Genomic DNA, 16449 nt, shown 5'->3' with positions numbered 1-16449 from the left:
TTGTACCTCTCAATTTAGTTTATCTCGTTTTTAAGAAGCACACCTGGTAAATTTCTGGTCTTTTCTAAATGAAGATGTTTCGCTTGCAACATCAAAACATCAACTTTTATAACCCTTCATTTATATAGTGTCTAAGGCGCCAGGCGAAAATACTGAAGGATATGCCACTGCACAGAAAATGTTCTCTTCAATCTGTTCCATTTCATATAAATTACCTGCTAACTCACAATCACTGACTTCAAGAAACACTCACTTCAATTACAAACATAACACGCACCCTTCCAGTCTCAGCAAAAGCTCTGAGGAAGGCTCACTTGACTTTAAACATTAACTCTGATTTCTCTCCACGGATGCTCCCAGACCTGCTGAGCGTTTCCAGCAGTTTCATTTTTGATTCTGATTTACAGCAGTTCTTTCCATTTTTACTCAGCAAACATTCTGTATATTTCTCAACTTCATGCAGACTGGGCTGTCTCAGTGAACAGGTTGGATAAGATGCCCAATGCGCTGTTCTGAACAAAACTCCAACAGATTAAATCCTAGGAAATTTTTTTTTAAAATTGCTTAACTACTAGGAGCAGATACTGGAGATCAGTGCTGGAGAAGCACAGCAAGTCAGGCAGCATCCGAGGAGCAGGAGAATCGACGTTTTGGGCATAAGTTCTTCATGAGGCTCGTGGGTCAGGGCTGAGAGATAAGTGGGAGGGGGTGGGTTTGGGGAAAGGTAGCTGACAAAGCGATAAATGGATGAAGGTGAGGGAGAAGGTAACTATTTCCAAATTAATATATTGCAAAGTTCATATGTGTAGTCGCCTTTCACAGAACATTCTACTTGACCTTCAGAACGTCTAGAGGAGTCAACGGACATTTTTACACCAGATTACTATACCATACGTATAATTCTTACTTTACAATTTAAGAAATACAGCACAGATAGTGACATTTTCAACAAAAAAAAACAAATCTGCAGAAATTTCAGAAGCTCTGCAGTTAGGTATAAACATGAGAGAAAGACAATGTCATTTTGTAGACCTCAGACCAAGGACAGTACCTTCCATCATCTCCATGTCTTCAGGAGGAACACAGTGGCCTGCATGGCTTATAGCCCAAATGGGATACCTCTGGTTGAGAATCTTGTATAAGATCCGCATAAACGGTTTATAGTAACAGACTATCCCTGGGTTCCCTGTGAAAATACACAAAAGACAATGGATCTTTTAGAAAAACAATAAAAAATGGAAGAAAATAGGCCACAGATTCAGCTTCAGAATAAAGAAAATACAGCAGAGGAAGAAATTGTTGATTATTTAACCTGTAAAAGGTTAAATTTCTTGGAAACAAAAGAGCAAACTATATTATCTCTAATGTAGAGATAAACATCCATTTATTTATTTTGAGTATTATCCAGTACAATTGAAGACAAAAGTCTAAAATAAATAAATGTCAAATAGATACAATTTCAAACTCAAAAAACTTAACAAATGATATGCATAATTTAGCTTGAGGTTAGCAGCATTTCAATTCTTTATGAAGACAACTGAGGGGGTAAAAATGAGGGGAGTTGATTTATCCATCTCAATTACTTTAACGGTTTGACAACAAAAATGCAAATTTAAAAATCAAGTCATTGATGGACCCAGGAGCTAAGATAACACACTTGTGAGATCAGTAAATGAAAGTTGCTGAATATTAGGTTGGATTAATTAGTGAAGAGAAGAGATATCGCATCAGTCCACACTTGATTCAAATTTACATCCCAAAGATGAAACCATTATTGTTCTGCATCCAATGGATCGTTCCTTTTAATTCAATCTTCACCTTTTATTTGACTTTCTCCAGCCTCACTGCTAAGAACAGAAACTCAATGAACTGGATTTGAGAAAGACATGGCTGGAAGTGGATTGGGACTGGGAAGTTAGTAAGAAATGAAATTAAATCAATAGGAAAAACAATACTGGGTTGAAACGTGTAGAACTTGTGCAGGTAGAGTTGAGGTAGAGCAAAACAAAAATCCTAATGGGAGTAATGTACCCAGGCTTCCTAGCAGTTGTCAGGATATGGGGAAGAAAATAAATCAGGAGATAGAAAAGTCACATAAGAAAGGCGCTATTACAATAATCATGGGGGACTTCAATATGCAGGCGGATTGGGAAAATCAGGGTGGCAGTGGATTCCAAGAAAATGAATTTGTGGAATGTCTACAAGATGGTTTCTTTGTGGTAGAGCCCACCAGGGAACAGACAATTCTGGATTTGGTGAGGTGCAATGAGGCAGACTTGATTAGGGAGTGTAAGCTTTAGAGGGCAGTGATATGATAGAATTCACCCTGCAGTTTGAGAGGGAGAAGACTAAATCAGATGTAATGGTATTACAACTGAGTAAGGGTAACTACAAAGACATGAGGGAGGAGCTGGCCAGAATTAGTTGGAAGGGAAGCCTAGCAGGGATGATGGTGGAACAGCAATACCAGGAGTTTCTGGGAATAATTTGGGAGGCACAGCAGGAATTCATCCCAAGGAAGAAGAAACATAAGAATGGGAGGATGAGACAACCATGATTAAAAAGGGAGGTCAAGAACATCATAAAAGCAAAAGAAAAAGTATCCAATGTGATGAAAATTACTGAGAAGCCAGAGAATTGGGAAGCCTTTAAAAGTCAAAACAGGACAACTAAAAAAGCCATGATGTGGAGGTGCCGGTGTTGGACAGGGGTGGACAAGGTCTGAAGTCACATAGCACCAGGTTATAGTCCAGCAGGTTTATTTGAAATTTCAAGCTTTCAGAGCGCAATTCCTTTGACAGGTGATATGGTAGTGCTCCGAAAGCTTGAGATTTCAAATAAACCTGTTGGACGATAACCTGGTGTCATGTGAATTCTAACTAAAAAAGCAATAAGAGTGTGAGATAATGAAGTATGAGGGGAAGCTAGAAAGAACTATAAAATAAGATTTCAAGAGTTTTTTTAAGATATATAAGACAAGGGCAAGAGTAAACATTCAACCACTCGAAAATGAGACTGGAAAAGTAGTAATGCGGAACAAAGACTCAACTAATTGGATCTTAAGAAAATTGAAAGTGTTGCTCATCTATTTCCAGATTAATATACTTAGACGGATGTAAATGTGCTCCCCTTCACAAAGCATTCTGCATGATCGTTAAAATGTTTTGCAGCTTCAAAAGGGCATTTTTACACATGATCAATGTACCATGCACCTAATTCTTACTTTATAATTCAACAAAGTATAACACAGAAGGTGATATTTTAAGTTAAAAAAAACTGTCACAATTTCAGATGGTCCAGTCCATGAGCTGGCTATCTGTTCCGGCATGCAAACAATCCTTACAGCAGCATTCCAATGGAAGCCATCAGAGTGCTCCAAATGCAGCATTAAAGTGAAGTTATATTGTAAGTGGATCAGAGATGTGCCATTACGATGCAGTGAAGCTGGCATGTGTCATATGCCAATCACTGTGGACACGGAGTGCATGCGACTGCTACCCATGGGATTGTGCTGCAAGATATTGGTATTAGGTGTCTGGGTTGGAGGTCCACAGGAGCAAGCATTGAGCTAGAGTCAGCAGTGACATTTATGCCGGGGATCCTCAGCTTCTAGTTTCTATCCAGTGGGGAAGTGGACGCATATGAATTAAGTGAAATTATGTCATTAGGAGCGTGATAATGAGTGATAATCCATGCTAAAAGGCCTCTTGCTACTCACTAGCCAGAATCTCATTTCAACATCCAGGATTTGATTAAAAAGTGAGACTCCTTGGATTACGCATCGAGAAGGACGTTGCTCAGCATCTTGCCCAATTTCCCAAAATTTCTCACCACAGCCCATGTCGCTCAGAGGCTGGGATGACTCTGCCCACGCGTTTGAGAGTTCAGAATTAAGTAGCCAATTACAAGATTTTCTTCAATGAAAGAAAGAGAAATTGTATTAATAACTGAGGAAAAAAAACTAATAGAAGATAAGGTCAAATGTAGCCATGACATTTTAAAAAAAGGGCGAGGCTCTACTATAGGAGGCACAGGAAGATAAAAGAATATGTAATTTAAAAGTTCATGAGGTGTTCGGTTTATAACCTGAGACCACTGCGGTTTATATCTTGCATCCTCAGCAGTGTTGAAATTTGAAATTATCTTTAAGATTTTAGTGAACAAATATTTTCCAAGTTGTTCTGTCAGTGGATGTCGTTCTTTCAGAAATACTGAGGGAAAACTGGGAGGTAGTCTTCCAGTCCTGTTGTTAAAATTCCAATTTTTCCTTTTTTTGCTGCCTGCCAAACCAGCTGCTAAAAATATGGTTCATGCATGTATTCTGGTGCTTGGCTTTACTAGTGCTCTAAGCTGGATAGCTGTAGGCAATTCTTTCACCTTATTAAGTGAAAAATCCATAAATGTGTAAATAAAGCAGTAGATGCAGATCTGAGTTTCAATGCCTTTTTTATACCTCTGTTAGTTTTATTTCAGACTAGTTCGCGTTTACTGATTGTTTCCTTAATTGGTTTGACTTGTGACTAGATGATTGCTGCAGCCAATGTCTCATGCGACTTTAAAGGAACCAAAGACAAGTCAGCCTAGAGACCAATGGGCAAAAGAACAACATTTTTCCTCGTTCGTCTGGACGCTTTCAATTTCTAGACCCCAGGGTAACAGAAGACTCATGTGAGGTAAAGTTCAACACCAAAAGCCTTAACTAAAGTCAATTGAGTGCAATATATGGTGCGGGTAACCCAAAATGATAGCGGTGGGACTCAGAGTGAACTACAATGGATGATTTGGAAATTCAAACTTCTAATTCTGCTAACAGAAGCCTTTTACAATTTATAAAAAGAAATTTGGATTCTTAAGCTGCAAATAAAAAGATAAAGGACAACAAAGGTGACTGGAAAATACATATTTTGGCGAGTTTTGAGAAGATTTGTAGCTCAGGTTGAGGTCCTGGATGTAGGTTTGCTCGCTGAGCTGGAAGGTTCATTTCCAGGCGTTTCGTCACCCTACTAGGTAACATCTTCAGTGGGCCTCAGGTGAAGCACTGTACATGATTTTTACTTTCTATTTATATTGTTGGGTTTCTTTGTGTTGGTGTTGACATTTCCTGTGGTTATGGCATTTCCTGTTCTTTTTCTCAGGGATGGTGGATGGGGTCTGACTCGATGTGTTTGTTGATAGAGTTCTGGTGGAATGCCATACTTCTAGGAATTCTCATGTGTGTCTCTCTTTGGCTTGTCCTAAGATGGATGTGTTGTCCCAGGAAGGATACCACTTTGACTGGGACAATACATCCATCTTAGAACAAGTAAAAAAAATAGAGACACGCACGAGAATTCCTAGAAACATGGCATTCCAACTGGAACTCTATTAACAAACACATCGAGTTAGACCCCATCTACCACCTGAGAAAAAGAACAGGAAATGACATAACAACAGGACATGACATCATCACAGGAAAAGACATTACCACAGGAAATGACAACACCAACCCAAAGAAACCCAAACATTTAAATACAAAGCAGAAATCATGCATAGCACTTCGCCTGAGGCCCACTGAAGATGTTACCTAGTAGGGTGACGAAACATCTGGATATGAACCTTGCAGTTCAGCGAGCAAACCTACATCCAAATCCAAATCTATAATAAACATTGTAATATTCTATTACAGAGTTAAGGCAAGGTGTTAGACAAATATAACTGAAATTCCATTTGACCAGACAAGAATCTTCGATGTAGGAGAGAACAGATGGCCACAATTTTAATAATATATAAAGTTATGTTGTCAATGTTCCAAACAGTTAAAAGTAATTGGTTTTAAAAATAGCGTGCTGTAAATTGGTTAAACATGACGTATTATTGGTGTTGTTGAGCAGGTAAAGTCACTGATTATATTCAAGATGATGGTCAATAGATTTTGGGTTATTTTGGAATGAGAATTTATGGGAATAGTGGGAAAAGGTGAAGTTGAAATAGTCAATCAGCGATAATCTTGTTGAATGGCAGACGAATAACCATTCGGTCTCTTCCTGTCCCTCCTACTTACAGATCATTGAAATGTGAATGGTACAACTGAAACCTGGATTAATGGAAACCAGGCATTGCGTTTCTTTTTCTTTTTACATCTGAGCACTTATTCCATTGCTAGTTCCGATGTCACCTTCCCAGAGAAACTTTTAGTTACCAGGAGTAATGCTGCAAACTGAAATTGTTCAACAGTTGTCTCGTTGCTCTGAAGCTGTGGAAATAATCCTGAAATCTAAAAAGGGATGGCAGTGAAGGGTATAATACTTTGAAAAGGTATAGATTCCATATGATGATATAAGAATTGCCAGCAGCAAGAACATCTGCATACCAAATTATTCTTACTTTGTCCCTGTTTTAATTTGGATTTCAAGTGATTATCATCATCCTGATGGCATTAACACTCCTAAATACTGGCTGCTTTATCTCAGCGGCAAAATCACAAGCCCAATTTTCAATTCTATGTTCATAATAAGGATGTTAGATGTAGCAATGTAAATTCTGGCAGTTAGTTCATGGCTGCTTCTCTTATGAAACCTTAGTAAAACAGGCCAATATAAGAAAGTGAGGACTGCAGATAGAGTCATAGAATCATAGAGATGTACAGCATGGAAACAGACCCTTCGGTCCAACCTGTCCATGTTGGAGATCAGAGTCAAAAAGTGTGGCGCTGGAAAAGCACAGCAGGTCAGGCATCATCTGAGGAGCAGGAGAATCAACGTTTCAGGCAAAAGCCCTTCATCGGCATTCTCCTGTTCCTTGGATGCTGCCTGACTTGCTTCGCTTTTCCAGTGCCGCACTTTCAGGCCAATATAAGAGCAATTTGCCAGATACTGCAGTTTATTGCATAATCAGAATACATAATCAGCTGCAGTATGCAAACAAGCTGTTGTTACTCCACTAGCTGACAAATTGTTACATTGGAGTACCATTCTAGTGAGAACTTCTCTTGTATTTGACTGGAACTCTGAAGTCAAATTGTTCAGCAAGATTTCTTACATCAGTCAATCTCCTCAGCTCTGGGTCATCTCTGCAGGAGTCTTTCATGTAATGCCCTGGGCCCAACCGTCTTCAACTGCTTCATCAAAGATGTCCCTTCTATCATAAGGTCAAAGGTGAACATGTACACTGATGTACATGTTTAATGTAACTTTGCGACTTCTCAGATAAAAAGTAATCGGAGTCCAAATGTGCAAGAATGAATAACATTCATATTTATGCCACATAAATAATTAGCATATCCAACAAGAGACAATTCAACCAATGTCCCTTGATGTTCAGCAGCATTACCATCACTATCAATATTTTGAGAGTTACCATTAACCAGAAACTTAACTGGACTAACCATTTAAATGCTGTGATTGCAACAGCAGGTTAGATGCTGAGAATTCTTTGCTGAGATACTCCCCTCATAACTACCCAAATGCCAGTCCACCACCTACAACACAAAAGTTAGAGAGTAATGAAAAATGCCCCACTTGCCTGGATGGGTGCAGCGCCACCTACACTCAACATGTTTGATGCCATTCAAGAGTAAGCACCTTGATTGGTACCTCATCTAATTCACCATCAACATTCATTCCCTCACTGCACAGTGGCAGCAGTGAGCACTATTTACAAGATGCACTGCAACAATGCATCAAGGCACGTCACACAGCACTTCCCAAATCCACGATCTTTACCCCCGAGATTCACAAAGACAGCAGATACATCGGAACCCCATCACCTGCAAGTTCCCCTCTAAACCACACACCATCCAATGGAACTACATCACCATTCCTTCACTGTCGCTGCATCAAAATCTTGGAACTCCATCCCGAACAGCATTGTGGGTGCAACCTCAATGAATGTAGCAGCTCAAGAATGCAGCTCGCCACATCCTTTCCCAGGCAATTAGGGATGGGCAATAAATGCTGGCTAAGCCAGAGATACCGGTGACTGAGTTAAAAACAAAAATCAGTCACAACAACTTTAAAATAATAGCTGAATTATTTTGAGCCAGATATAAAATATTCATCCTGCTAGAACCTAGGCTGGGTTAAAGTGGCTTATTTTTCTCGTAATGTAATCGGAGAAATTGAATGGAACGGCACCAGAATAAAAGCATTTTTGAATTGCTGTTCAACATTACTTCCCTTAGCACCAGTATTTCCTCAGGTAAGAATATAGAATAGTCATTGAATGGTTACAGTACAGAAAGACGTCTTTCATCTAGTTGTATCTGAGCAGCCTGCACAAAGTCAGCCACTTCAAATAATCTCAGGAATGTTCATGCACAGAAGACGACCATTCAGTCCACTGTGCCTAAATGGCTCATTAAATAAAAATCTAGTGCACAGAATCATTGAAATCTTAACTTGCTGGCATCGCATTCAAACTGCATTTTGATAGCCAACTCATCTGTCTATTTTTTCCTGACTGTGCAATTATGCAATAAATAAATTCCTACAGTCGTTACCCTGATGCCTAAAAATCATATATTTAGTGCTTTATATTTTGTATGTTATATTTTAAAATATCTGATGTGTTGAACTTGTGCCATATTCAGTGTAAACCCTCACCACTGCTTCCATTCCCCTCCTTGGCTCAAATGACACAGGCACAACATGGGGTTGTATGCAATGCTCAAGCTGAACTTCTCATCTCATCTACACTGAGAAAGCAAGAATGCCTACTATAGCTCAGCTGTAGTCTTTGCTCCCAACAGTGTTATCAGCGACCCTTTAGAGGGTTTCAATTTACAGGCACAAACTCACATTCCAGCAGTTCTCCACACTCCATGCCAACATCACATTGCCTGACAAAGTCTATTGAATACCTTACTGTATTTTTTTCATGATAACACACAATTTCTTTCCAAATAAAGTTGTGACCAAATTACTGATCATTTCATTGGAAGTGTGCAACATCTTTTACAGACAAACTTTATACCGGGATAGGAGTGGCACAATATTTCATGTAAAGATTAACACTACCTCCTTTTCTCGCATGAGAGATCAAATGCTCAAAATCCTTACCACTTTTCCTTTAAAAGAAGAAACCAGCCAAGGTTGAAGATTCTCGTGTTTAGTATTTATAGCAAAACTTTAAGTACACTATGCCTGTACAAATAGTGAACACAATAAAGTTTCTACCAAAATTATCTCCTAATCCAAGGGGGCATAGCTTTAAATTAAGGGGGGGTAGATATAGGACTGATGTTAGGGGTAGGTTCTTCACTCAGCGAGTCGTAAGTTCATGGAATGCCCTGCCAGTAGCAGTAGTGGACTCTCCCTCTTTATGGGTATTTAAGCGGGCATTGGATAGGTATATGGAGGATAGTGGGTTAGTGTAGATTAGGTGGGCTTTGATCGGCGCAACATCGAGGGCCGAAGGGCCTGTACTGCGCTGTATTCTTCTATGTTCTATGTTCTATGTCCTAATCTAGATGGATGAAAATGATTGCACTGGGAGAATGGCTGAAATACTCCATTAAAATGCTACAGACTTTGTGCACTTCTTTATATTAAGTCCTTTCTTTAATTTCTTTTCTAACATTTCTATAAATTTGAAGAAGGTATTATTCTTAAATTAATGTAACCTTAACAGTGATCTAAGATGCAAATATGGCACTTGTCTCAGCGACTTCAATTAGCTTCTGAGAACATGGCATGAATCTAAACTGAATATAGCACATCAAATTTTGATAAATCTGCCTCAAATCAAGAGTTAACGTAACATTGCAAATCCCCGTCTGGACAAGTAACAAGAATCAATAAAAACCAAGCGACAACAAAATCCAATTCTGTCAGAATTTTACTCTTCTGTCCTCAACTTCGCACATATTAGTTACAAAGAATTCTGCTACAATATGCAGTTGCACCAGTGGTTACAAATCTTTTCAACAGCTATGAGTACAGTACGAATACAGCTGTGCCATACCATTAAACTGTTAAAAGAAACATGTCGAATACATACTGGATGGATGTGGGTAGCTGATGTTGTCAATTTGTATTTAGAACACTACCATTTATGCAACTTCCAGTTTTCTGCCAGCTTAGTTTTGACATGGAATTACATTTGTTTGTACAGGTATATAACATTCGGACAAATGCACATCTGAGAAATATCATAACAAGGCACAGTAGAGAAACCACAGATGAAAACTGAGTGAGAGTCTTGAAATATCATCACAGCCTTTATCCTGTAGATGTTTATATAAGAATGTGCAAACATAAAGTTCAGTTCCGTATCTAAAACGATAGAATACAAATAAAACAGAATGGTAATACATAACTTGTACAATCATAGATTGTACAATTTACAACAGACCCAGTTGGCTCCAGACCTCATCACAACTATGATCTAAACAAAGATGCAAGAGCTGAATGCCTGAAGAGAATCAAAAGTAACTATCCTTGACATCAAACTCAAACAAAACTGACCTCAAGGGGATATCCTTATGGTTGTGGTTGTTAGAAGTCAGCCGGAAAGCATTATTACAACTCATTTGCTGATTAAACCTTTAGACATATCTTTCTTACCTCTAGACTTGACACCTAGCCAGTCTCTCAGGCTCCCTGTATGAATTTGACCTTGTTAAAACTCTGTTGACTATGTCCTAAACTTGCATAAAGTCTCATTCCAGTGCCTCGCTGACTTACATTGAATCCCAGTTAAGCAGCGTTTTATTTGAAAGTTCTCATTCTTGCTTCAAATCCCACCATGACCTTGCCGCTGTAATTGCCTTCAGTCCCACAATGCTGTTATCTATCTGTCCTCCTCTAATTCAGCTCTCTTGAGCAGTCTGGATGTACAAACATTGGTGACTGTGCTTTCAGTTGTCTGCAAAGGCTTTCAATTCTTGAATTCCTTCCATACACCTCTATACCTCACTTCTTTTTTTAAAAGATGCTCCTTAACCTTACCTCTTTGACCAAATTTTAGATCATCCATCTTGATATCGCCTGATGTGGTTAAGTGTCAGATTTTGGTTTCTGATGCTCCTGAGAAACACCTTGTGATGTTTTATTAAACTGAGCTATACAAATACAAGTTGTTGCCAATGCAGAAGCTTTTCAAAGTATATCTTCAGTCTTACTGCAGTCACCTGCTTCATGAAAGATCATCTTTCTGTCACGGGGAGTTACAGAATCATACAGTACAGAAGAGGCTCTTTGGCCCATTGAGTCTATACTGCCACTCTTCAATGATTCTACTGTTTCTCCCACTGAATGTCCATGACCAGCCTGGTCATACCTCACGCTTTTAGGGGACTATGTTCATTCAGTTGATCAATAGTACAAGGTTAAAGAGTTAAAAATCACACAACACCAGGTTATAGTCCAACAGGTTTAATTGGAAGCACACTAGCTTTCGGAGTGCCGCTCCTTCATCAGTTGGTAGTGGAGGGCTCAATCCTAACACACAGAATTTATAGCAAAAATTTACAGTGTGATGTAACTGAAATTATACATTGAAAAACTGATTGTCTGTTAAGCCTTTCATCTGTTAGAATACAGTGATAGTTTCACTTCTTTCATGTGTAAATCACAAAACCTTTTTTTTAAAAAGTTGCATTCTCTGGTTAGCTGTTAACAATGGTAATAGCTAGACAATATGTTGAAGGTGTTGGCCCCCTGTGTTCTCTGTCTATGCCATGATGTTTAGATTGATTCTAATCTAAAAAGTGAGATAATGGAGTTTTACATAAATTCATGCAGTTTTTGAGCTCAGAGTTCTTCATGAATGCATGCAGTTTTTGAGCAATGTAACCCTGCAAGTACAAATTCACCCCACAAAATATATGTGTGCATGTGGGTCTTTGTCTGTGTGTGTGTGTGTGTGTGTGTGTGTGTGTGTGTGTCTGTCTGTCTGGGTTGGGGGTCCTGAGTGTGAGAAAGTATATGTGTGTGTGTGTGTAGTGAGTGCCGAGTGTCTTAGGTCTGTGAGGGGGTGCATGTGGGAGTGTGCGTCAGTAAAGGTGTGTATGCGTATAGGAGTGTGTGCGTGTGTGTGTGTGTGTGTGTGTGTGTGTGTGTGTGTGTGTGTGTAGATTAGATTAGATTACTTACAGTGTGGAAACAGGCCCTTCGGCCCAACAAGTCCACACCGCCCCGCTGAAGCGCAACCCACCCATACCCTTAACACTATGGGCAATTTAGCATGGCCAATCCACCTGACCTGCACATCTTTGGACTGTGGGAGGAAACCGGAGCACCCGGAGGAAACCCACGCAGACACGGGGAGAATGTGCAAACTCCACACAGTCAGTCGGCTGAGGCGGGAATTGAACCCAGGTCTCTGGCGCTGTGAGGCAGCAGTGCTAATCACTGTGCCACCGTGTATCTGTGTGTGTGTATAGTGCAATGGTGGTCCCCTGTAATGTGACATGAACCCAAGGTCCCGGTTGAGGCCCTCCCTATGGGTACCGAACTTAGCTATCAGCCTCTGCTCGGCCACTTTCCTCTGCTGCCTGTCCCGAAGTCCGCCTTGGAGGATGGTCACCCAAAGGTCCGAGGCTGAATGTCCTTGACCACTGAAGTGTTCCCCAACTGGGAGGGAACCCTCCTGTCTGTTGATTGTTGTGCGGTGCCCATTCATCCGTTGTCGTAGCCTTTGCTCAGTTTCCCCAATGTACCATGCCTCCGGGCATCCTTGCCTGCAACATATAAGATAGACAATGTTGGCTGAGTCACATGAGTACCTGCCATGTACAGGGTGGGAGGTGTTCCCACGCATCATGGTGGTAACCATGTCCATGCTCTGACACGTCTTGCAGCGTCTACAGTGACAGGGTTGAATGGAGTTGTCCTGAGAGCCGGGCAGCTTGCTACGAACAACAATCTGTTTGAGGTTTGGCGGTTATTAAATGCAAGTAGTGGAGGTCTGGGGAAGGATTTGGTGAGGTGCTCATCCTCATTGATAATGTGTTGCAGGTCACAAAGAACATGGCGTAATTTTTCAGCTCCTGGGAAATACTGAACAACGAAGGGTCCCCTGTCAGTTGCAGCACGTGTCTGTCTCCTGAGGAGGTCATTACGGTTCCTTGCCTTGGCACGTTGGAATGGGTGGTCGATGAGTTGGGCATCGTACCCCGTTCTTGTGAGGGCATCCCTGAGTACTTCCAGGTGTCCGTCACGTTCCTCCTCATCTGAGCAGATCTGGTGTACGCGTAGGGCTTGTCCATAGGGAATGGCTGTTTTAATATGTTTTGGTTGGAAGCTGGAGAAGTGTAGCATTGTGAGGTTGTCTGTGGGTTTGCGGCAGAGTGTGGTGCTGAGGTGACGTCCTTGATGGAGACGCATGTGTCCAAGAATGAGACAGAAAGTTGAGAGTAGTCCCTGGTGAGTTTGATGGTGGGATGAAACTTGTCGATGTCACTGTGTAGTTTTATCAGTGACTCCTCGCCATGGGTCCAGAGGAAGAAAATGTCGTCATCTCCTAATTAAAGAGGGCAGTGTTCCAAGTTTACGGATGTGGCTAAAATAAAAGAGTCCTGAGTAAACAGTGAATAGTTTTGAAAACCAAAAGAAATATTGATAAATCAACAGAATTAATTCTGTCTTTCAATGTCAGTAGAGATAAGGTGGAACGTTTTGGATATATGAAAAAAGTCTTACACTTTGGTAAAAGAATGACGTTAACGAGAAGGTTTTGTGGTTAACAAGACATTAAAAACAAGACACTAACTTTAGTTAGTGAATGCCATAAAAATGCTTTAGGAATATACAGTTTTAATGGGACTGCTTTTGTTACAACAAATGGATCATAGAGTGATTTGACAGCACTCTTTAAAATTTTGAAGATAGACACAGATAAATAAAAGCAAATGACAGTGGATGCTGGAAATCTGAAATAAAAACAACAAGTACTGGACAAACTCAACAGTACCAGGGACCCAGGTTCGATTCCAGCCACGGGTGACTGTCAGTATGGAGTTTGCACATTCTCCCCATGTTTGTGTGGGTTTCCTCTGGGTGCATCGGTTTCCTCCCACAGTCCAAAAATGTGCAGATTAGATGGATTGACCATGGTGTCCAGGGATGTGCAGGCTATCTGAATCAGCCATGGAAAATGTGGGATACTGGGATAGGGTAGAGGGGTGCGTTGGAGTGGAATGCTCTTTGGAGGGTTGGTATGGACTTGATAGGCTGAATGGCCAGCCTCCACACTGTAGAGATTTTATGGTCTATGAAATGTTTTGAGATAAATATGGCTCTCCTTTGTTCTGAAGAAGAGTCATTTGGCCTCAAATTTCAACACTTTTTCTCTCTCCACAGATACTGCTTGGTCCGCTGAGTTTCTTTAGCACTCATATTTAGCACTTGAAACAGACTGAGGTGGTGACTGAGGGGTTTGGAACTGAAGTGGAAAGGGGGAACCTGAATAAGAAGTAAATTAATATATTTCGGAGTGAGAGCAGAACAGTATAATAGGTTGCAAAGTTGTGCAATGTGCTATTGGAGTCATGTGACTGCAGCAGAAACCATGTCAACATTTGAAAAGATGCAGGATTTGAAGGAAAAAGTAAGAAAGAGTTAGAAGAATAATAGATGCACACAGCATTAGTGTTCATATTCATGTGGAGGATCGACAACTTCATGGACAGTTTGAGCTAAATAACTTGTTTCCATGTTAAAAATTCTGCATACTTCGATGTTCAGCTCTATCACAATGTTCAAAACAATGGAACAGTTATTATCTGAATCTGAGCAGCTAAGCAATAAGTAATGTGCACATAAAATTCAGTCATCGAGCATTTACTGTTAGTAATACAAGGTTTGTTGCTGAGCTTCTCCAGCAATTTCTATTTTTGTTTGTGAAGGTTATGCTCAATTCTGGCACAAGTTCTTTTACTGATCCATTACAGTATTAAAGAATTGACTAATGTCCTAAACAATCTCTGACTGCAACTTATTGCTTGAATTTAAGTGCACAGACGAATTGAGTGGTTTATAATGTTGCGACTAAAGATTTCAGTGTTCTTAAGAGGAGGAATTGGACAGTTACTTGAATAAACAATTGTTTAAGAGCATGGCAACAAACAATAGACAGATTGGAATAGGTAGCTCATGTGAAGAAATATCCAAAGATTAAATAGTATGTTTCTGTGCATAATTCTAAACATGCCATCTATAATATCGATATGGATTAGGAACAATGCACTCGCTTGTGTCAATTCTGCCATATGTTTACAATTTTTACATTTGTATCTAAAATATCTTGCATGTTTGTAGTTATCTACTTCATTGTGAAAGAATGAAGTAAATGTAAAAGAGTAACTGTAAAAATTGGAATAAAAACTATCTGATTTTTGCAACTGAATTTAATCTTGGTAATAAGCATAGAAATTCAGTTCTGGTTCATTGTAGAAATCAAATGAAATAAGTACTGTCCCCTAATGTACCTGTCCATTCATTCCTTCAGGCCTGATAGTACTGAAGATATTGCTTTGAGGAGCTCCTGCATTTGGTTATTTTTGATAACCAAGTAACTTGCTCAGCCATTTCAGAGGTGATTAAATGACAACCGTTATGTCTAGGAATAGACTCACATGTCGATTAGAGCAATGAAGTATGTGAGAGAACTAGTTCTGTTTTTACAGCAACCTGGTAGCTCTCATTGCTGTTTGCTGATGCCTGCCTGGAAATGAGAGAATTCATTGAATCCAATTCTTAAACTTGCCAAAATGAGTATTTGTATTCAATCTCTGAATCGGTAGCCCAGTATCAAACCACTGTACTATTATGTCCAGAGCTCCTGCATTTGTAACAAAACCAATCGTACAATGACTGTCTGGACATAATAGTACAGTGGTTTGATACTGGGCTACCGATTCAGAGATTGAATACAAATACTCATTTTGGCAAGTTTAAGAATTGGATTCAATGAATTCTCTCATTTCCAGGCAGGCATCAGCAAACAGCAATGAGAGCTACCAGGTTGCTGTAAAAACAGAACTAGTTCTCTCACATACTTCATTGCTCGAATCGACATGTGAGTCTATTCCTAGACATAACGGTTGTCATTTAATCACCTCTGAAATGGCTGAGCAAGTTACTTGGTTATCAAAAATAATCACTCTCTTGACAACTGGGGAGAGTCAATATATGAGGAAAGTGTGCCAGGCAGGCTAAGATAAAAGGTAGGGAGGAGGGACTTGGGGGAGGGGTGTTGGAAATGCGATAGGTGGAAGGAGGTTAAGGTGAGGGTGATAAGGTGAGGGTGATAGGCCGGAGTGGGGGGGCAGAGAGGTAGGCAAGAAGATTGCAGGTTTGGAAGGTGGTGCTGAGTTCGAGGGTTAGGACTGAGACAGTGGAGTGGGGGGGGGGGGAAGGGAAATGAGAAAACTGGAGAAATCTGAGTTCATCCCTTGTGGTTGGAGGGTTCCTAGGCGAAAGATGAGGCACTCTTCCTCCATCGCCAAACCATAGCGTGTTGCTATGGTTT

At 40.2% G+C, this 16449-nt stretch overlaps 1 protein-coding gene across 4 annotated transcripts in view; it reads right to left on the bottom strand.

The window, feature by feature from the left end:
- Positions 1–16449, bottom strand: part of ldah (lipid droplet associated hydrolase) — a 345583-nt gene that overhangs the window by 142571 nt on the left and 186563 nt on the right. For all 4 annotated transcript variants that reach the window (XM_072562459.1, XM_072562468.1, XM_072562477.1 and 1 more), the window contains exon 3: positions 1052–1186. In XM_072562459.1, the coding sequence (XP_072418560.1) occupies positions 1052–1186 (135 nt within the window). The remainder of the gene's footprint in view (positions 1–1051; positions 1187–16449) is intronic.

The sequence above is a fragment of the Chiloscyllium punctatum genome, chromosome 3 (assembly GCF_047496795.1).
Source record: "Chiloscyllium punctatum isolate Juve2018m chromosome 3, sChiPun1.3, whole genome shotgun sequence".
In the NCBI taxonomy this organism is placed as follows: domain Eukaryota; kingdom Metazoa; phylum Chordata; class Chondrichthyes; order Orectolobiformes; family Hemiscylliidae; genus Chiloscyllium; species Chiloscyllium punctatum.
The sequence above is the reverse complement of the archived record's forward strand: the minus strand, read 5'-3'. Positions and strand labels throughout refer to the sequence as shown.